This window comes from Schistocerca piceifrons, chromosome 3 (genome assembly GCF_021461385.2).
Source record: "Schistocerca piceifrons isolate TAMUIC-IGC-003096 chromosome 3, iqSchPice1.1, whole genome shotgun sequence".
NCBI classification, from domain to species: Eukaryota; Metazoa; Arthropoda; class Insecta; order Orthoptera; family Acrididae; genus Schistocerca; species Schistocerca piceifrons.
The window spans coordinates 422,047,410-422,070,221 of NC_060140.1; the positions used below are offsets into that span (position 1 = coordinate 422,047,410).

General features: G+C 41.1%; 1 protein-coding gene across 2 annotated transcripts in view; it reads left to right on the plus strand.

The window, feature by feature from the left end:
• Positions 1-22,812, plus strand: part of LOC124789967 (PAN2-PAN3 deadenylation complex catalytic subunit PAN2) — a 297,298-nt gene that overhangs the window by 195,656 nt on the left and 78,830 nt on the right. For both annotated transcript variants that reach the window (XM_047257502.1, XM_047257501.1), the window contains exon 15: positions 2,850-2,989. In XM_047257502.1, the coding sequence (XP_047113458.1) occupies positions 2,850-2,989 (140 nt within the window). The remainder of the gene's footprint in view (positions 1-2,849; positions 2,990-22,812) is intronic.

Consider the following 22,812-nt stretch of genomic DNA (forward strand, 5'->3'; position numbering starts at 1 on the left):
GATTTATCCGTGTGACCCAGGTGGCAGTTCTTATTACGTTCATCAAGACGGATGTTCACACTTCTCTTTGTGATACTGATATAAACCTGTCCACAACTACAAGGAATTTTATATATTCCCAGTGTAGCCAAAGGGTGACATGCATCTTTCGATGATCTTAAATATTCTTTTATTTTCCTGGTGGGTCTGAAAATAGTTTCCACCCCATACTTGCTTAAAACTTTCCCAATGTGATCTGTGACCTTACTATGAACGGAACAAAAACCTTGCTCTTGGGCGACTGTTGTTTGTTGTTGCTCCTGATTCTCTGCCTAGAGTGCAGTGCTTGATCTATATCCTCGCTAGAATAGCCATTCTTCATGAAAGTTGACCATAGATATTCAATCTCATCTTTTAAATAAACAGGTTCACAAATTTTGTATGCCCTGTCTACCAAGGTTTTCATTACACCTCTTTTTTGTCTAGGGTGGTGGTTTGAATCTTTATACTCATAATGATCACTATTTGTGGCCTTCCTCTACACCCTATGGCCCAATGTTCCGTCCCGTCATTTAATCACAGACATATCCAAGAAATTCAGTTGCCCATTACTCTCTGTCTCCATAGTAAATTGTATTTTCGGATTAATGCTGTTTAAAAGTGTCAGGAAGGCATCCAACTCCTCTGCTCCGTGTGTCCATACTACGAACGTGTCATTGACATAGCGATACCATCTGGCTGGTCTCTTACTGGCAGTCTGCAATACCCGTTGTTCAAAAGTCTCCATAAACAAGTTAACCAAGCAGGACTAAGAGGACCGCCCATAGCTACCCCGTGAATCTGTTCATAAAAGTTACTATTGTATTGAAAGTAGGTTGTGGTAAGGCAGTGTCGGAATAATGCCACAATATCGGTAGGAAAAATATCTGCTATGCATAAGATAGATTTGTTTACCAGAATCATGGTAAATAATGACACAATATCAAAACCAACGAGGATATCATCCGGGCCCATGCTCATTTCCTTTAACTTGTCAATGAAATTAGCTGAATCTTTAATATGACTGTCCGTCCTACCAACATAAGGTTGCAGCAATGGGGCAAGGTGTTTAGCTAACTCGTATGTTGGTCCGCCTATAGTGCTGACTATTGGCCTTAACAGAGCCTCAGGCTTATGCCCTTTGGGTAATCCATAAAGTCTAGGTGGGTATGCTTCTGTTTTACAAAGCAGCTTTTTATCGTCTGATCAAATGAAGATGCTTTCACTAGTCGATTGGTCATTCTTAAAATGTTCATTGTCTGATCCTTCTGGAGTTTTTTGTAATTGGAGGGAACCAAAATATCATTGATCTTTCTATGATAGTCCTCACTGTTCAATATGAAGGTGGCATTACCCTTATCTGCATTAAGAATAAAATGTTTTTATCTGCATTTATATCCCTCAGTGCCTTCCTTCGCGCCTGCAACAAATTACTGTTAGGTGGCTTACGAGTACATAATATCGTAACCATTTCCATCCTAATTACGTCAGCAGTCTGCTGTGGAAGCTGACGGATACCTGCCTCAATATTTGCTACAATATCCTCTGTGGGTACATTTTGGACAGGTTTATATCTGTACCACAAAGAGAAGTATGAACACCCATCATGTTGGACATTAGAGGAATTGCCACCTAGGTCACACAGATAAATCAGCTGTAGCGGAACGTGTTTACCAGGAAGGTGATCATTAAATAAAATTCAGCGAGACAAGCGTCATATCTAAAACCTCGCATTATTATGCACACATGTATAGAGAGGCTATCGAAATTGATAAACACCGTAACGATGTTAACAGGAAAGATGAAGGTGTTAAACTGGATAAAATTTGGATGTCAGCGTTGCACCACAAGCATGATGATCAATTACTTTCAATCATGAATGTTGGCGTTACCAGAGAGTCTCATAGCCGACACCACGTGATGGACAGTGGTGCTATATAATCAGCGCTTCCTCGAGTTCTCTTCGCAGTTCGCTGCTGTACCTCAGAAGACGTCTCCCGCAATCAGAGATGAAACCTTAGGAAAGAGTTTTATACATCGACCACGGCCTATCAGTCCAGAAGTTTTAAGTGAAGACAATACTGGCCATGAAAGCCTACATTGTATGATCAGTCTGTCTTCAATTGGCACGCACAATTTTGCTGGCATTCCTGACACGAGTGTTGTTGGTAGATGTAGAAGGGTGTCCTGGAAGAGTGTCATCTTTAACTTCTGTCTGGCCATTTTTAGACTGTGTACAGCTTAAGCACTCATCACCGTAGGCTTTCTGCATCATTTGGTGTGTCTCTGCAAAGATTTTCTTGAGTTCCACGCAAAATGTAATTCAGACACAGTGCTCCTCTAACTGTGCCATCTGAGTTCACAAACTCTGTGACTCAACATTGTACTCAATACAGCACTGAATAATAACTAACAGAAATACAACAATGAATCTACTGGCAGCTACACATTAAACACAGTTGCGTGCAGGGATGACAACCGCACTTCGTTCCAACACACCATTAGCGCGAAATTACCAATGTTCCGGAATTTTTTGAATGGGCCTCATAAAGGTGATTCTATTGGCGTAGCTTATCTGGCAGCTTCTTGTTTTGATGCACGTTAAACATAATGACTGAAATGTGCTGAAGGGAGATCCTACACTAGGAAAATAAAATAAGTACCTGTTGTGTGGCTGCTTCTGTCCATTCTGTTTCACACTTGTTTTGTCAGGCATTTGTCAACATCACAGTTATATCGGGAAATTCTAATTTAAAATTTTTTTTTCTGCTGCACCAATGCTAACTTCACTTTTTTGTCTAGTTTCTGAAGAAAAATCATCTTTGTTATAGTGTCATCACCCCCCGTGACTACAAAGGATACAACCACACCTCTTGCGGCAGTCCGACCATGGTTACCTGCACATCTGACAGCAAAGTTACGCAAAGATGGAGATATCGACATACAGGGTTTTGCATCTCCTACCACTCAGGTGTGTGCATTCACTGTGCTTTTATTATTGTGACTGGTCTGTATCTTTAGTGGTGCTATTGCTTCTACTAATATCATTACTACTCTTCATCAGCTTCTTCTTCTTCTTCTTCTTCTTCTTCTTCCTCCTCCTCCTCCTCCTCCTCCTCCTCCTCCTCCTCCTCCTCCTCCATCTGTAACAGCGATAAAGACAATATTTTTTCACAAAGAATTGACTTAAGTATGATATTAAAAATGCAACAACACATGGGATGATGGAGGGTAGTAAGAACTGGTTTACTGTGAACACCATAAAAATCAAATACAGAAGTTTCTCAGATAATTCCAAATGTCTCTGAGAGATGGTGGTGAATGTTGACGTTGTATATAGTGCCCTATTAATAGTTTGTGACAGCATAATGAACAGTGTGTTTACTGGTTTGCTAATGCAATAGGACAGGAGGTTGGGCATAGGGAAGAAAGTGGGTTACGTCATGTACTCCATACAACATGTTTTCTTGGTTCTTGACTATCATTAATTAAATCACAGTCATCATGTAAAAGGCATATTTTTGAACTCTACTTTCACCAAGAAGGCTTCCTCTAAGCGACCCATGAATAGGTTGGCATACGAGGGGGCCATCCTGGTACCCATGGCTGTTCCCTTTAATTGTTGGTATGTCTGGCCTTCAAAAGTGAAGAAGTTGTGGGTCAGGATGAAGCTGGCTAAGATAATGAGGAAAGAGGTTTTAGGTAGGGTGGCAGGAGATCGGCGTGAAAGGAAGTGCTCCATCGCAGCGAGGCCCTGGACGTGCGGAATATTTGTGTATAAGGAAGTGGCATCAATGGTTACAAGGATGGTTTCTGGGGGTAACAGACTGGGTAATGATTCCAGGCGTTCGAGAAAGTGGTTGGTGTCTTTGATGAAGGATGGGAGACTGCATGTAATGGGTTGTAGGGGTTGATCTACGTAGGCAGAGATACACTAACTCATCCCCTCAAACCCAGAACCTCCCACAGAAGAACCACAAAAGTGCCCCACTTGTGACAGGATACTTTCTGGGACTGGATCAGACTCTGAATGTGATTCTCCAGCAGGGATACGACTTCTTCAAATCCTGCCCTGAAATGCGATCCATCCTTCATGAAATCCTCCCCACTCCACCAAGAGTGTCTTTCCGCCGTCCACCTAACCTTCGTAACCTGTTAGTTCATCCCTATGAAATCCCCAAACCACCTTCGCTACCCTCTGGCTCCTACCCTTGTAACCACCCCCGGTGTAAAACCTGTCCCATGCACCCTCCCACCACCACCTACTCCAGTCCTGTAACCCGGAAGGTGTACACGATCAAAGGCAGAGCCACGTGTGAAAGCACCCATGTGATTTACCAACTGACCTGCCTACACTGTGAAGCTTTCTATGTGGGAATGACCAGCAACAAACTGTCCATTCGCATGAATGGACACAGGCAGACAGTGTTTGTTGGTAATGAGGATCACCCTGTGGCTATACATGCCTTGGTGCACGGCCAGCACATCTTGGCACAGTGTTACACCATCCGGGTTATCTGGATACTTGCCACTAACACCAACCTGTCAGAACTCCGGAGATTGGAACTTGCCCTTCAGTATACCCTCTCTTCTCGTTATCCGCCAGGCCTCAACCTCCGCTAATTTCAAGTTGCCGCCGCTCATACCTGACCTGTCTTTCAACAACATCTTTGCCTCTTTACTTCCACCTCGACTGACATCTCTGCCCAAACTCTTTGCCTTTACAAATGTCTGCTTGTGTCTGTGTATGTGCGGATGGACGTGTGCGTGTGCGCGAGTGTATACCTGTCCTTTTTTCCCCCTAGGGTAAGTCTTTCCGCTCCCGGGATTGGAATGACTCCTTACCCTCTCCCTTAAAACCCACTTCCTTTCGTCTTTCCCTCTCCTTCCCTCTTTCCTGATGAGGCAACAGTTTGTTGCGAAAGCTTGAATTTTGTGTGTATGTATGTGTCTGTTTGTGTTTCTATCGACCTGCCAGCGCTTTCGTATGGTAAGTCACATCATCTTTGTTTTTAAATATATTTTTCCCACGTGGAATGTTTCCCTCTATTATATTGATATCATTAATTTGAACCCAACAATTACGTTTGTTATTGTCACTGTTGCATTTTGAAATCTTTTCTGTCGTCTTATTTTCTCTTTCTGTTTTTGCCAGTAGTTTCACTTTGTATTCACCTTCTCGTTTTTACCGAAATCTGCTATACAATTTTATCCCGCCTATATATACTCAATAATACGTAACCCACTTGCAAACCATAACCAAAAAAATTTTTTTGCCGCTTTCAACACTACCACCGCTATAAAATCCCACCTTTTAAACAACCATTTCGGCTAGTTCTAATAACTTTCGCTTTATTTCCATTTCCGTTTTTCCCACATCACTGATAATTTTTAGCCGCTTCCCACAGGTTTTAACGTCATTATTTCTTCGTCAGACAATTGTTAGCCTCATTTTCATAATCTGCCACCACAAATCCGCTCCTTTTAATATATTACATGCAGTTTTTTCGAAATTTTCCCGAGTTTCTCCGTCCTCAAACGTCTTATGGCGGCAACACAACCACCTAACCTTTGTGCACATCGTTGTCTACCAACCCAAGTCCAACATAGCCCAGCTGTAACCAACACCTTTTCGCCTTTTTTCACACCAGATCTCCAGTTACTTTCCAGTCCACCTTTATCCCTCCCCATATATTTCTATTTTCATTTTCGTTTCCTCATGTTACACTTTCCACCTTCTAATACCATGTCACCCTCACAACACCCCCACAACGACCCCATGATGTCTGCTTGTGTCTGTATATGTGTGGATGGATATGTGTGTGTGGGCGAATGTATACCCGTCCTTTTTTCCCCCTAAGGTAAGTCTTTCCGCTCCCGGGATTGGAATGACTCCTTACCCTCTCCCTTAAAACCCACTTCCTTTCGTCTTTCCCTCTCCTTCCCTCATTTCTGATGAGGCAACAGTTTGTGTGTATGTATCTGTCTGTTTGTGTTTCTATCGACCTGCCAGCGCTTTCGTATGGTAAGTCACATCATCTTTGTTTTTAAATATATTTTTCCCGCATGGAATGTTTCCCTCTATTATATGGAAACATTCCACGTAGGAAAAATATATCTAAAAACAAAGATGATGTGACTTACCAAATGAAAGTGCTGGCAGGTCGACAGACACACAAACGAACACAAACATACACACAAAATTCAAGCTTTCGCAACAAACTGTTGCCTCATCAGGAAAGAGGAAAGGAGAGGGAAAGACGAAAGCATGTGGGTTTTAAGGGAGAGGGTAAGGAGTCATTCCAATCCTGGGAGCGAAAGACTTACCTTAGGGGGAAAAAAAGGACGGGTATACACTCGCGCGCACACACACACACACACACACACACACACACACACACACACACACACACACACACACACACACACACACACACACACACACATATCCATCCACACATATACAGACACAAGCAGACATATTTAAAGACAAAGAGTTTGGGCAGAGATGTCAGTTGAGGCAGAAGTGCAGAGGCAAAGATGTTGTTGAATGACAGGTGAGGTATGAGTGGCGGCAACTTGAAATTAGCGGAGATTGAGGCCTGGTGGATAACGGGAAGAGAGGATATATTGAAGAGCAAGTTCCCATCTCCGGATTTCGGATAGGTTGGTGTTAGTGGGAAGTATCCAGATAACCCGGACGGTGTAACACTGCGCCAAGATGTGCTGGCCGTGCACCAAGACATGTTTAGTCACAGGGTGATCCTCATTACCAACAAACACTGTCTGCCTGTGTCCATTCATGCGAATGGACAGTATGTTGCTGGTCATTCCCGCATAGAACGCATCACAGTGTAGGCAGGTCATTTGGTAGATCACGTGGGTGCTTTCACACGTGGCTCTGCCTTTGATCGTGTACACCTTCCGGGTTACAGGACTGGAGTAGGTGGTGGTGGGAGGGTGCATGGGACAGGTTTTACACCGGGGGCGGTTACAAGGGTAGGAGCCAGAGGGTAGGGAAGGTGGTTTGGGGATTTCATAGGGATGAACTAACAGGTTACGAAGGTTAGGTGGACGGCGGAAAGACACTCTTGGTGGAGTGTGGAGGATTTCATGAAGGATGGATCTCATTTCAGAGCAGGATTTGAGGAAGTCATATCCCTGCTGGAGAGCCACATTCAGAGTCTGGTCCAGTCCCGGAAAGTATCCTGTCACAAGTGGGGCACTTTTGTGGTTCTTCTGTGGGAGGTTCTGGGTTTGAGAGGATGAGGAAGTGGCTGTGGTTATTTGCTTCTGTACCAGGTCAGGAGGGTAGTTGCGGGGATGCGATAGCTGTTGTCAGGTTGTCGGTGTAATGCTTCAGGGATTCCGGACTGGAGCAGATTCGTTTGCCACAAAGACCTAGGCTGTAGGGAAGGGACCGTTTGATGTGGAATGGGTGGCAGCTGTCGTAATGGAGGTACTGTTGCTTGTTGGTGGGTTTGGTGTGGAGGGACGTGTGAAGCTGGCCATTGGACAGGTGGAGGTCAACATCAAGGAAAGTGGCATGGGATTTGGAGTAGGACCACGTGAATCTGATGGAACCAAAGGAGTTGAGGTTGGAGAGGAAATTCTGGAGTTCTTCTTCACTGTGTGTCCAGATCATGAAGATGTCATCAATAAATCTGTACCAAACTTTGGGTTGGCAGGCCTGGGTAACCAGGAAGGCTTCCTCTAAGCCACCCATGAATAGGTTGGCGTACAAAGGGGCCATCCTGGTACCCATGGCTGTTCCCTTTAATTGTTGGTATGTCTGGTCTTCAAAAGTGAAGAAGTTGTGGGTCAGGATGAAGCTGGCTAAGCTAATGAGGAAAGAGGTTTTAGGTAGGGTGGCAGGTGATTGGCGTGAAAGGAAGTGCTCCATCGCAGCGTGGCCCTGGACGTGCGGGATATTTGTGTATAAGGAAGTGGCATCAATGGTTACAAGGATGGTTTCTGGGGATAACGGATAACACCAACCTATCCGAACTCCGGGTTATCTGGATACTTCCCACTAACACCAACCTATCCGAAATCCGGAGATGGGAACTTGCTCTTCAATATATCCTCTCTTCCCGTTATATATATATTCGAGAAAGTGGTTGGTGTCTTTGATGAAGGATGGGAGACTGCACGTAATGGGTTGAAGGTGTTGATCTACGTAGGCAGAGATACGTTCTGTGGGGGCTTGGTAACCAGCTACAATGGGGCGGCCGGGATGATTGGGTTTGTGAATTTTAGGTAGAAGGTAGGGGTGCGGGGTGTCGGTGGGGTCAGGAGGTTGATGGAGTCAGGTGAAAGGTTTTGTAGGGGGCCTAAGGTTCTGAGGATTCCTTGAAGCTCCGCCTGGACATCAGGAATGGGATTACCTTGGCAAACTTTGTATGTGGTGTTGTCTGAAAGCTGACACAGTCCCTCAGCCACATACTCCCGACGATCAAGTACCACGGTCGTGGAACCCTTGTCCACCGGAAGAATGATGATGGACCGGTCAGCCTTCAGAACAAGGATAGCCTGGGCTTCAGCAGTGGTGATTTTGGGAGTAGGATTAAGGTTTTTTAAGAAGGATTGAGAGGCAAGGCTCGAAGTCAGAAATTCCTGGAAGGTTTGGAGAGGGTGATTTTGAGGAAGAGGAGGTGGGTCCCGCTGTGACGGAGGACGGAACTGTTCCAGGCAGGGTTCAATTTGGATAGTGTCTTGGGGAGTTGGATCATTAGGGGTAGGATTAGGATCATTTTTCTTCGTGGCAAAGGGTGCCACACACAAACAAACACAAACATACACACAAAATTCAAGCTTTCACAACAAACTGTTGCCTCATCAGGAAAGAGGGAAGGAGAGGGAAAGACAAAAGTTTGGTATAGATTTATTGATCACATCTTCATGATCTGGACTCACAGTGAAGAAGAACTCCAGAATTTCCTCTCCAATCTCAACTCCTTTGGTTCCATCAGATTCACCTGGTCCTACTCTAAATCCCACGCCACTTTCCTTGACGGTGACCTCCATCTGTCCAATGGCCAGCTTCACACGTCCGTCCACACCAAACCCACCAACAAGCAACAGTACCTCCATTATGACAGATGCCACCCATTCCACATCAAATGGTCCCTTCCCTACAGCCTAGGTCTTCGTGGCAAATGAATCTGCTCCAATCCGGGATCCCTGAACCATTACACCAACAACCTGAAAACAGCCTTCGCATCCCGCAGCTACCCTCCCGACCTAGTACAGAAGCAAATAACCAGAGCCTCTTCCTCATCCCCTCAAACCCAGAACCTCCCACAGAAGAACCCCAAAAGTGCCCCACTTGTGACAGGATACTTTCCGGGACTGGACCAGACTCTGAATGTGGCTCTCCAGCAGGGATATGACTTCCTCAAATCCTGCCCTGAAATGAGATCCATACTTCATGAAATCCTCCCCACTCCACCAAGAGTGTCTTTCCGCCGTCCACCTAACCTTCGTAACCTGTTAGTTCATCCCTATGAAATCCCCAAACCACCTTCCCTACCCTCTGGCTCCTACCCTTGTAACCGCCCCCGGTGTAAAACCTGTCCCATGCACCCTCCCACCACCACCTACTCCAGTCCTGTAACCCGGAAGGTGTACACGATCAAAGGCAGAGCCACGTGTGAAAGCACCCACGTGATCTACCAACTGACCTGCCTACACTGTGACGCATTCTATGTGGGAATGACCAGCAACATACTGTCCATTCGCATGAATGGACACAGGCAGACAGTGTTTGTTGGTAATGAGGATCACCCTGTGGCTAAACATGCCTTGGTGCACAGCCAGCACATCTTGGCACAGTGTTACACCATCCCGCTTATCTGGATACTTCCCACTAACACCAACCTATCTGAACTCCGGAGATGGGAACTTGCTCTTCAATATATCCTCTCTTCCCGTTATCCACCAGGCCTCAATCTCCACTAATTTCAGGTTGCCACCACTCATACCTCACCTGTCATTCAACAACATCTTTGCCTCTGCACTTCTGCCTCGACTGACATCTCTGCCCAAACTCTTTGTCTTTAAATATGTCTGCTTGTGTCTGAATATGTGTGGATGGATATGTGTGTGTGTGCGTGCGAGTGTACACCCGTCCTTTTTTCCCCCTAAGGTAAGTCTTTCCGCTCCCGGGATTGGAATGACTCCTTACCCTCTCCCTTAAAACCCACATCCTTTCGTCTTTCCCTCTCCTTCCCTGTTTCCTGATGAGGCAACAGTTTGTTGCGAAAGCTTGAATTTTGTGTGTATGTTTGTGTGTCTTTCGACCTGCCAGCGCTTTCGTTTGGTAAGTCACATCATCTTTGTTTTTATATATATGAGAGAGAGAGAGAGAGAGAGAGAGAGAGAGAGAGAGAGAGAGAGAGAGAGAGAGAGAGAGATCTACTAAGGTCTAGTATGCAGAAATATCTTAAAATTATTTGTTATACTTCATAACAGAAATGTAAACTATTTTTGGACTACTATCAGACATTCACAGATTTTTCCTTTTGTTGGTACATGTTTGCAGTATAGACTACTTTTAGAATTAGTGACGGAATAATTTATCAGTGTATTAACTGTTATAATGTGAAGAAAATACTCACAGGGATAAGTCCCTGCAGTCATGCTATCCTCTGTGCCCTCAGTGGCTCAGAGAAGCTGCATGGTCTTCATTGGTATCTGTTCTTTCGGAACAGTTACTAACGTCATACTGAGTAGTACAGAATGCTGTTAAATGAGGATGTATCTGCCTCTTTCCATCCCTCACATCTCTTCTTCACCAATGATGAATTATTAATGCAGCTTCTCCTGAGATTTCGTATCTGTGATAATACAGCTTCAGTAAAATAATCTTTCCCACAGTTCTCTAAGAATGATCATTATCTCCAAAGTTTGATTTATTCAAAGCAATTACATTTGCTTTTCTTCTTTAAGTTATAGATTAAGTTGTTTCTGTGTTACATTTTCTTGCTGTAGCTTTATGAGGCTCATCATAAAGTCAAAGTCAACATGAAAACCATAAATGTGGAAATTACAATGATATTTGCATTTCCAAAGAATTTTAAGATTTATTACATCAAAGACTGATTTTAACATGTGTTTTTTGTATGGCTTAATAGATGAACATCTCTGCGAGGCAAATACAGCATCACTGAATAGCAGCTAAAGTTTTCCTGTTCCAAAGATAACTATTTCACAAAGAACAATGCAAACAGATATTGGCTCTTTCTTGATCCATCCAGATTACACTATGCCAGAGCTATCTGCACCACTTGAGGTGTCGTCAGCTGCTTACATGTAATGGCAGCAGTAGACCTCTCTGGTGTCTGGTGATTAAATTCCTCCCACTCAGTAGTTGGTCTGTGAATAGATGCACAACCAAACATATCAGTCTTTTTTAATATGAGTTTTTACATGATTATAGTCAAAGTTGCATGTTGTTGTCATTCATCATCATCATTATCATCATCGTAATCACCAAAAAGAAAAAGTTGGTGTGTGCTTGAACTGGCTTTTGTACTTGCCCATACTTACCACCAATGACTGCTGTGGAAAACTGCCTTCCCTCTGAACAACATTGTAAGTCATTTGCATGTGATTTTTTAAGGCATTCGTATTACGGATATGACATATTTGGAACCCTAAATTCCTCACAATATTGCACGCGTAGATACAGTTGGTCTTTCCCATAATTTCAGCTTGAAATTTTAAATGAATATGCTGTTTATGAAGTATTGATAATAATTTGTTATTGTTCAATCTATTCTGTTTCGCTTAGACTATGTAAATGATAATTAGTAGTGGATAAACTTAGTTATTAATGTGTACAGGGTTCCTTAAATGTGATAACTCCTTTCAGATGACACCTAAAGAAAATGTGGACCTCCTTTCAAATGAGATCTAGAGGAAATGGAAAGTCCTGGAACACTAGTCATGTATCAGCTAATGTCTGGAAATTCTTATACTCCTTTCGTTTTTTTGGAAAGAATACACAGTTTTCTGTGAAAGATTGAAACTGTGTTTTTTAGTAGTTGTATTGTGTTGTTGTATATTGTATGTGATGTGTGGTCCTTGCCTTTTGATGTGGCAGTGTGATATTACTCTTTTTTGGTGTGTCTCTTTAGCCTTTTAGTATACTGTGTGGGACTGCGCGTAATTAAAGTGTTCATTTAAATATTGTTCAGATGGTTACTCTGTTATTAAAGTCAAGCAAGGCTACTGCCCAAAGTGATCTCTGCAAATGATACCTCTTGTTCACATTAGAATTTTCATAGATATCAATCCATTTAAAGACAACGGTGACTTTTTTCTTGTCACAGCTGATTCAAATTCTGCAAAGGGCCATTGTTTACTTGTCCGCAGGGTTCATGGTAATAAAATTATGGATAAGAAAGTCACAAATCTCATGAGTTGTAAACTAATACCCTCCATATTACACAAGGTGAATGTGATAACATGCAGTTAAAAAATATAAGGGAAAAAGAGGTGGTGTGACTCTTACAGAATCGAAAATAGAAGTAAGCATAACTGGGAGAAGATAGGAGCATTGACTTCACTGGTTGTCAGAGGAAAAGTTGGCCATATACTTTAATTTTGGGGAGGTGGCATGGGAATGACAAGAGGAAGATCTTCAATTTTTTCTTAAAAGTAACTGAACATCACATTGTGCAAAGAGTGCAGAACAACTTGCTCCAGAAACAGGTAGCAGTAACAGTGAAGGAGTTGCCAAATGTTTTTATTTTATGAATAGACACAGCTAGGATACTAGATAAGTGAAACCTTGTACTTCTGTTATGACTGTATGAAAAATGTTTAATCTCTGAAGCAAGTTACTGGGGTGCTTGTGCACTAATGAGCTGATAAAGTAGACACAGTGTTTGGCAATCCTATAACTTGTCCGGCCGCAACTATTATATCTGGGTGTGTGAAGCATAGACATGGTCATATCTACAAAATTTGCTGATGTAATGCGCATATGCATTCATAATTAGCTGAAACCATCCTGTGTTTTCACTGTTTCTACCATTTTGAATTACATACAACAGTGGAGGTTCAGTAGAATGAGCAGTTGCTTGACTTTTCATTTCACATCCTATGCAAATATGTTCTAGAACTTTTTAAGGGCATAGAGATAAGCAGAGATCTTCCAGCACACTGTGACAGAAATCTCTCCCCAATTTAAAATGCTCATCCGAAGTTAGGCACAAATTCTTCACTGTTTTCTGGTATTGTATGAGGATGCCATCAAGTTGAACAGGAGGTAACTGTTTGCAGACTTCTGAATTTATTAATTTCTGATGGAATACCAAGATTACTTGAGATTTTTTTGTATTTAGTCTAAACCCCAGGTTTTTCGCCATGTTACCATTGAAGACAGATCATCATTCACCTCGGAAATCACATTATTTATATTTTCAGGTCTGGAACTTGGGTAGAGCTGTCGGTCGTTGGTTATTTACAGGCAGACAAAACCAATGAAATGTCATTGTCCTACAAGGAAAACAAAAGAGGACCATGCAGTGACCCTTGTGGTAGTCCTGAAGGAATATGTTTCCAAAATGATTTTTCATTCCCACAGACAACACTTTGCTGTCTGTTTTTCACATAGCTTTGAAACAGCTTCGATGATATTATGAAAAGGATAATTTTGTAATATTATTATTCCATGCTGGATTTTCCATTGTTTGATTTTGAAATGACTCCAGCCCACTATCCAGGAAATTTTGCTGTTAAACAATGAAAAATCCAGGATGGAACGCAACAATATTGTGAAGAGGACAGTTGTTACTCACCATATAGCAGAGATACTGAGTTGCAGATAGCAGCTTTTGGCCAACAAGGCCTTTGTCAGCAATAGATCTCTCTCTCTCTCTCTCTCTCTCTCTCTCTCTCTCTCTCTCTCTCTCTCTCTCTCTCTCACACACACACACACACACACACACACACACACACGCAGCTCAAGCTCGGCACACACATTGCCACAGTCTTCCCACCAGGTGGGAACCTTGGTGAACTCTCTATGCAATATATCCTATGTTCCCATAACCCTCCTGGCCTCAGCGTGTGTTAGTCATTATCCTCATCCATCTAGCCCCTTCCCTGTTTCCATTCGATCACTACTCAGTCCTCTATTCCACCAACACGCCCAGTCATTTTACTTCTTTCCTTCTCTGCTACCCCGTCCTCTCTCCTCTGCTCTCTGCCTAACCTCCCGACTGAACTTAGCTGCCCTACACGCTCCCCACCTCATTTGTGCATGATCACCGTCCACCAACCGTACCTTGCTATCCCTCCCCTCCCTGCCCCAGCCTCCTCCTTCCCCACACCCAGTTGGCTCTCCCATCATGCACTGCTACTGCTGCTGCTCCTGCTCATACTCATAGTCTGGCTTCAGCTGCCAGAGACTGTGCTCGCGCGCGCACGCGCGCGTGTGTGTGTGTGTGCGTGTGTGTGTGTGCGTGTGTGTGTGTGTGTGTGTGTGTGTGTGTGTGTCTTTTTGTTGTGCCTATCCGCCACTCAGTATCTCCATTGTATGTTGGGTAGCAACTATCCTTTTCATAATATTATTAACTTTTGCTTTTAAATTTTTCTGAGCAGTATGTCAAAGTAGACAGTATCAAAAACTTTGCTGAAGTCTAATAGAATCAACATTGTGACCTTACAGTTTTCTATGATATATTTTAGGTAACCAGTTACCTTGATTAGTGCAGTGTTTGTGCTAAGGGTTTACGAAAGCTGAAATGATGTTTATCAAACAAGATGAATTCACACAAGAGTTCAGTAATTTAATCAAGATCAATGTATTGCAGGACTTTGGAAATAACAGGTAATGTGCTTATTGGTCAGTAACCACAAGGCAATTGCAGATTTTTGATCCTAGGAATAGGTCGGACTATGCTTCTTTTCCATGAAGTGGGATGTATTCCATTCACGAGAGAAGAATTTACTGTGTCTGTTAAGGCAAGCATTAAGCTATCGGCTACATTTTTTATCATGCTAATACCGTCATTGCCTGTTGCTTCAGAAGAAATTCTTACTATTACTTTTCTGATTGTATTTATTGCTATGTATTTTAGGTGGAAAGTGTTATCGTTGGTTATGAATTTAAGATTCTTGTGGACCACAGCTCCTTGCCACAGGGGAGTAAATTGGTGCAGAGAAATTTTATTCAGCCATTGGCTGAGACCTGACACACAGTTTCTGATTTTGCCTTTCCAACACCCAAGCTACAGAGACTCTTCCACAGGGCTAAGGGTGTTGTGTTCTTGCATACAAAGAAACCTGATTTTGGCATTGCAAACCCCCACTTTACCCTGTTTCAGGACTTTCTGTATTCTTTGTAACATTTGGGTTTCAGATTTGCCTTGAATCATCTATAAGCACCATCCCTGTTGTTCATCATTTGATGTAATTCACTTGTCAGCCATACAGGAGGGGGTTTTCTTAATCAGATTGTGCATATAGGGGCATATATGTCAGAAAGGGCAGTGAGGTTATTTACAAGCTCATGAATTTCACCATCAATTGTTTGCTATCTGACTATTTGGTGCCAGGAGGTTTCCGTGCAGTCTGTTAGAACATAATAATTCATAATTTTAATGTTTCAGCATGTTATATATTGCGATTTCAGCTTTGGTGGCTGCAGAGCATAGGCCATGAATATCACATAATATGTTTAGAGGCCTGGAGCCAAAGTTTGACCTGTATCTATAACCTTGTTGATCTTTTTCATTGAGATCACATCTGTATGAATGTGTGCAGTTTGGTGTGTAGGTTCTAGTGGAAGACTGCTCATGTTGTTGCAAGTAAACAATCTTTTTAGGTTTATTGTGGCTGGAGTATCTTAACAAGACTATATTCAGGTCTATCATTATGATGACATAATTGTATTGACATTGTAGTGAATATAATTGCAACTGAAAGGAGGTCATGGAGCTGGTTTTTGGTGTCTTGCAGATGTCATTAGTTAAGCATTTTTGTCTGTGTACACTTATTTCAGTGAACATGAATTCTGCCTATCTGTCTTCAGTAGGGTTTGATGTGCTTAAAACTTTGGGTTTGAGATCAGCTCATACATATGCCCTGACACTTCTGTCATATTTGTTTTATCTAAGAAAAGTATATCATGAGAGATGAACAGATGCAGATAATATGTGTGGTTTTAGCCATGTTTTGGACAGTAGAATTACATGAAAGTTAAGTTGGATGAAGAGAAGACTCAGTTCTTCGTAACGTACGGATAAAGATTGGATCTCGAAATAAACTACTAACGGCTGTGACACATTCTGTCGAGCTGTTTGGAGGAGTTTATCTGACAGGTAAGTCTCTGAGTGTGCACCTACCTGCAGGGTGGAGCAGAGTCGGGGAATTTGCATGCAATGTGAGGGCTGCCATCTCTAAGTTTTAACAAAAACAACAAAATAAAAAAAATGTATTACAAACCTTTTTATTGTTTCTCAAAATGTTTGCATTTTAAATTTATACACTTTTTGCACACATTCAAAACACTTCTGGAAACATTTTTCCACTCTGGTGTCAGTGATGAAAATCCCTGTGAACACATTTTTTATCTGACATAATATACAAAAAGAAGGCATTGACTGATACTTCTGGTGAATGAACAAGAAGACATTAATTTGGTGTTTTTTTCACTGTTAAATAATAAACTGTTTGACATGATACATGGTAGATGAAACATTAGTTACAGTTTTGGTTGCTTTTTCTGATTTCATTGGTGACTTGTCATAAAAAAAATGTTGTGTTCTGTCGATCATTAACTTTTCTTCAGTTCACTAAAGCCAAGTTTTCAACACATCCAATGTAGTCAAAGAAACAAGTGATGATTTTTCTTGAAAGTGGTTTGCAAACAAATCACTTTTGTCGATTTCATTTCTACTTGGAATACCCAGATAGTTCGTCAGACGTTAGTTTCTGGTTTATAAGGATGTATCACACTTTTGTCTCCAGTTAAAATGCTGTATATGGATTGTGCAGTCAAATTTTTGAGCTTTTCCTTATGCCAACTGGCTCATTCGTGGTTTGAGCTTTGGCCAAATAGTATGCAATCCATAAGGAACTGATCATTTTGATTTCTAAGTTTTCATGCAAAACTAAATGCACTGCAGTTTACAGTGTGCCTAAGGATCTCATAGTAAATCACTTGCCTATCCCATTTAATTGTATAGTGCATGGCATTGATAATTTTTCAGCCGATGGTTAATTTTGGTGGAACTTCATAAAATTTTGCAAACCAAATTAAGCTATATTTTCTGAAGGTTCTTGATTATCAAAAGTCTTACAAGAAGATTCAAGGCAATGTTGTTGAGTTAGAGCTTTATGAAAATCTTAGAAAATTAACTAATGGTGACTTTTAATTGAAATTTCCTTTTTTCACAACACTGCTCTAAGTTGTCACTGTAGACAGACTACTTGATATAATTCTGAACTGCTGTTGTCTTAATGGTAGCAGATGTCGAATATTGGAACAATAATAATCTCATAACTCAGTAGCGCCTAGTGGTCATTTGTAAAACCTTAATAGGTGATGCTCCCTTATATTTCTGTTGTTGTTGTTGTTGTTGTGTTTTCTTTCTATTGGGAGAATGTGAATTCTACCAACAACCTGAGAAGAGCTAATCAGGGTTCTTAGCTGAGAGTATTAATAGAAAAAGATTCTTTTCTTGTGACTAGTTTCTCATCCTTTTATGAGCAAGTGATTCATATTGCTGCTCTTGGCCCAAATATTTTGCATGATTAACCAACAGTTATTTTGTTTCAAGTACTACAAACTGTTTAGTGTATAACAGATAACTCTTTCTTGGCCAAGCCTTGGTTTTGTAGATTTGATGGAAAATGTGTTTCTTGGGCAAAGGTGCCACTTGTAATATGTCAATTTGAAATGTGGTCATAGAGAGCTTGATAACCACAACCTTTGCAAAGACATACAAGAGCACATTGTCTTTTACTGTTTCAGTAAATATGTATTTTCTTTTTAAAATAGAACAGAATTGCTACTTGGACCTACAACAGCCCCACATAAAAATAATTTGGCTCATGTATCTGTGAATGATTCTAATGCTGTCTTATTTTTCAGCATGCAGACTGGAATATTCCCCAGGTATCGAATTATGTATTTGAATTACAGTCATCTTATCTTTTAGTTCCAATCCTACCACTATGTAAGAGGTGACACATTTTCTTTTTAATAAAGGAGGATTGCCTTTTGTGATTACACATTTTGCTGTGTGTGCAGTATACACTCTCAGATTATTATATTTGAGACAAAATTAAACTATGTGCTGGACCAGGATTCAAACCCAAAAGTTCCTGTCTATTGTGTCTATAGTACTGCCAGTTATGCTATAAATGCGAGCCTCACAATCAAAACCTCAGTCTGTCATTCTCCTGCTTTAATGCTAGATTACCACCTCTGTTATAAAGCTGCAAAACTTAATTGTAGTGTAAATTCTATACATGACAAAAACATAATTTTGAAAATAAGCTTGAGACATGACAAGGCACTCTGTACCAGAGATGCTAATCCAGTGCAAAATAGTGAGGCTCAGTTTACCTGGGAATATAAGAAGGAAACCAAGAGAGAAATTGAAGCATTGAGGCAATCTATAAGGGGTGCATTGGTAGCACACTGTGCACAGTGTTAGACTTTTTCGATTCAAATACCAAATTGGTCCAAAGTTTCAAATTATAAATAAAAATTTTAGTGTCTTTTTTGTGTACACTAGGAAGATGAAATCATTATGGAAGTGCTGCAAAATTATAAAAATTGAATCTTAAAGAGTGTCTAACATTTTTATTATTTTATCGTACACTGAAGTACCAAAGAAACTGGTATACGCATGCATATTCAAATACGGAGATACATAAACAGGCATAATATGGCGCAACGGTTAGCAACGCGTATGTAAGACAACAAGTGTCTGGCACAGTTGTTAGATTGGTTACTGCTGCTACATTGGCAAGTTATCAAGATTTAAGTGAGTTTGAACATGGTGTTATAGTTGGCACACGAGCAGTGGGCCAAAGCATCTCCGAGGAAGCAATAAAGTGGAGATTTTCCCATACAAGCATTTCACGAGTGAACTGTAAATGTCAGGGATCCAGTAAAATATCAAATCTCTGACATCGCTGCGGCCGGAAAAAGATCCTGCAAGAATGGGACCAATCATGACTGAAGAGAATTGTTCAACATGACAGAAGTGCAGCCCTTGTGCAGATTGCTGCACATTTCAATGCTGGGCCATCAACAAGTGTCAGCGTGTGAACCTCTCAACTAAATGTTAGCGATATGGGCTTTCGGAGCCAAAGGCCCACTTGTGTATCCTTGATGACTAGATGACACAAAGCTTTACTCCCCACCTGGGCGCATCAACACAGACATTGGACTATTGATGACTGGAAACATGTTGCCTGGTTGGACAAGTCTCATTTCAAATTGTATTGAGTGGGTGAACATGTATGGCTATGGAGACAACCTCATGAATCTATCTTACCCTGCATGTCATCAGGGGACTGCTCAAGCTGGTGGAGGCTCTGTAATGGTGTGGGGCATGTGCAGTTGGAGTGATATGGGATCCCTGATATGTCTGGATACGACTCTGACAGGTGACATGTACGTAAGCACCCTGTTGGATCACCTGCATCCATTCATCTCCATTGTGCATTCCGACGGACTTGGCAATTCCAACAGGACATTGTGACACCTCACACACCCAGAATTGCTACAGAGTAGCTCCAGGAACGCCCTTCTGAGTTTAAACACTTATGATGGCCACCAAACTCCCCAGACATCATTATTGAGTGTCTTTGGGATGCATTGCAATATGCTGTTCAGAAGAGATCGCCAACCCCCCTTGCACTCTTACATATTTATAGACAGCCCTACAGGGTTTGTGGTGTCAGTTCCCTCCAGCACTACTTCAGATGTCAGTCAAGTCCATGGCATGTCATGTTGTGGTACTTCTGCTTGCTTGCGGGGTCCTACACGATATTAAGCAGGTGTATCGGTTTCTTTGGCTCTTCAGTGTGTGTCCATCATTGGTCCCCTCTATTGAATTATACAAAGCTTTATGCAAATAGATATTATTATTCAGTAATTCAGTTCTGTTCAATAATAATTCAATAATGCAATAGTTATAAAAAGATTATAATTTATTATTACGTAAGACAACTTTTGATCTTTGACCTGCCTGATAGTTTGCCATTGTTTGAGGGTTTTCCCGCCCTGTTCGACATCATCTACCCTTACAACCCTTTTATTGATCTTCATTTGTAGTCTGGTTTGAGTATCTTGTAGTATTTATTTATTTTTTATTTGTGTTTATTTATTTTTGTCATTTATTGGCATTTGTAGTCCACTTATACCCTTCTTAATTTCTGTAATCCATTTCATATACGGAGTGGCGCACATAAAACCGGCCTGATCCGGAATGCGAACACGTGTGAGTAGCATTACTAGCTTGTCAGTTTCTTCGTCACCTTCCAACAACAGTAGTGTGTGAGTAGTTCATATGGAAAGTAGTCATTATAAACCGTGTACTACATTGTCATGCTGTACGCCATTGAAGAACATGTGTTCATAGTTGAAGAATATGTGCAGTGTGAATCCATTAAGGTTGTTCATGACACTTTTCATGAAAAGTTTCCTGAAAGTAATATTCCTGCAAAATCAGTGATTCAGGATCTAGTGAGAAAGTGGCGTTCGACTGTATGTACACCTGAAGTTGTGGCAAACGTGATGGCACACATTGAAAGAAGTCCCTACAAGTCAACATGACTATTATCACAGCAATGTGGAATATCTCACAGGTCATGTCAATGCATCCTTCATGGCTTAAAAATGAAACCTTACTGTGTGAGTGTTGTTCAGCAAAGAAAAGAAGCAGACAAGGGTAAGCGTATTACACGCTCAAACGAAGTTGACACTCAGCGCGGTGACTGATGGGAGCGATCGTAAAGGCATTTCCCATTTACAGTGGATCCCATCAGCTACCGTGCCGAGTGTCAACTTTGTTTGCGCGAACAATACACATTACTGTAATTGCGTTGCTGGGGGAGATCTTGATCCGTTCCTCCTTTTTCTGATGGATGAAGCTTGGTTTCATCTGTCGCGTTATGTTAATTCACAAAACACAGGACACTGGGCTACAGAGAATTCCCATGGCATACTGCAAAAGCTGTTACACGATTTAGAAATTGATGTATGGTGTGCTGTATCTCATAACAGAATTATCGGGCCATTGTTCTTCAATGAAACTGTCAACACACATTTTTACTTGCAAGTCTACGTACAATGAATTTTCGGCTCTGGTAACTCCAAACAAAAAATGTTGTGCATATTTCCAGTAAGGTGGGGCAACTTCTCATACATCGGATTTGTCCTTAGCGCATATACATACTGATTTTACAGAAGAGAGGACCATTAGTAAGGGTTTGTGGCCACCCCACTCTCCCGACTTGTGACCATGTGACTTTTACCTCTGGGGATTTCTAAAGGCTAGAGTCTACTGCAACAATCCCAGAATGCTTGACACATTAAAAAACAACATATGTGAAGAAATTTCGAACATTCTTTAACATGCTTCGACATGCACAACTTTGCTTGGATGTTGGCGAAGAACATTTTGAACACAGACTTTAAATTCCTTTCTAAAATATGCTTATTAAACTAATAAAAGTAAATCTCTTATTTTAACTGTTAATTACATGGTTAATAATGAAACTGTACGATAAAAATGTAAGAAAGCGATGATGTACGCTGATTTTCTTCATTCATATTCCTTTCAGCGCAGGGGCCGGTTTTATGTGCGCCACTCTGTGGTTTCTACTATTCCACCATCTTTCGATTTTGCCTTACTAATTCTATTTTATGGTATTCTGGTCAGATATTCAAAGAATTAAATGTTGTTTCTCCAGATCATGCTCATTATCAGTTCTATTTTCTTATATACTGTTTCATTTGAAGCTATTTTCCAGTGCCCATTTACTTGATATTGTTTACTTATGCATGTTATAGGTAGCTTTCTGTCTTGAATGTGTATGTGGTGTTTGTGGTTGTGCAACTGTTTTATAATGTTTTATTTTTAAAGCTGTCAGTAGGCTTCTTTTCTTGTATGTGTTTAAGTAATGTAATTTGCTTTGATCAGTTTTTCTGTACTATTTTGTCATGCTGACTTCTCATTCAAGTTGTGTGGTATGATTTCAGCTCTATATTTAAATTTATTGACAGTTTTGATTTCCTGTCTTGTTTGCAGATGTTGGATTAATTAGCATAATCTTTATTTTTCCAAACAATATTCTAAGGCTGATGTTCCCAGCTATTTTTTTGTAGTGAATTAACTTGTCTGGTTACTTGAACAATGTTTGCTAGGAGAGTAAAAGCATCAGCAAAACCCTCACGTTCTAAACTTATATAACTTTTGGAGCTTCCACTTCTAGTGTTATTCTCTTACCCAGTGTCTCATTATATATTCTAGTGTGCAGCTGAATAGTAATGGCAATTGGCAGTCACTGTGTCTTAAACATGTTTTTTGAAAAACTGTTCAGAAATTTCTCCTCTAAACTTGACTTTTGATTTGGTACTGGTTACAGTAAGTTCTATTAGTTTAATCAGTTTCAGATGAAGTCCTAGATTCCTTGGAATTTTATTACTGTAGATATGTGGAGAATCATATGTCAACAAATCTATTTGGCCAAAGATTTGTTATGTTCTCTGTAATATGCCATAATTAATTTTAAACTAATTATCTGGTCTGCAGAGCT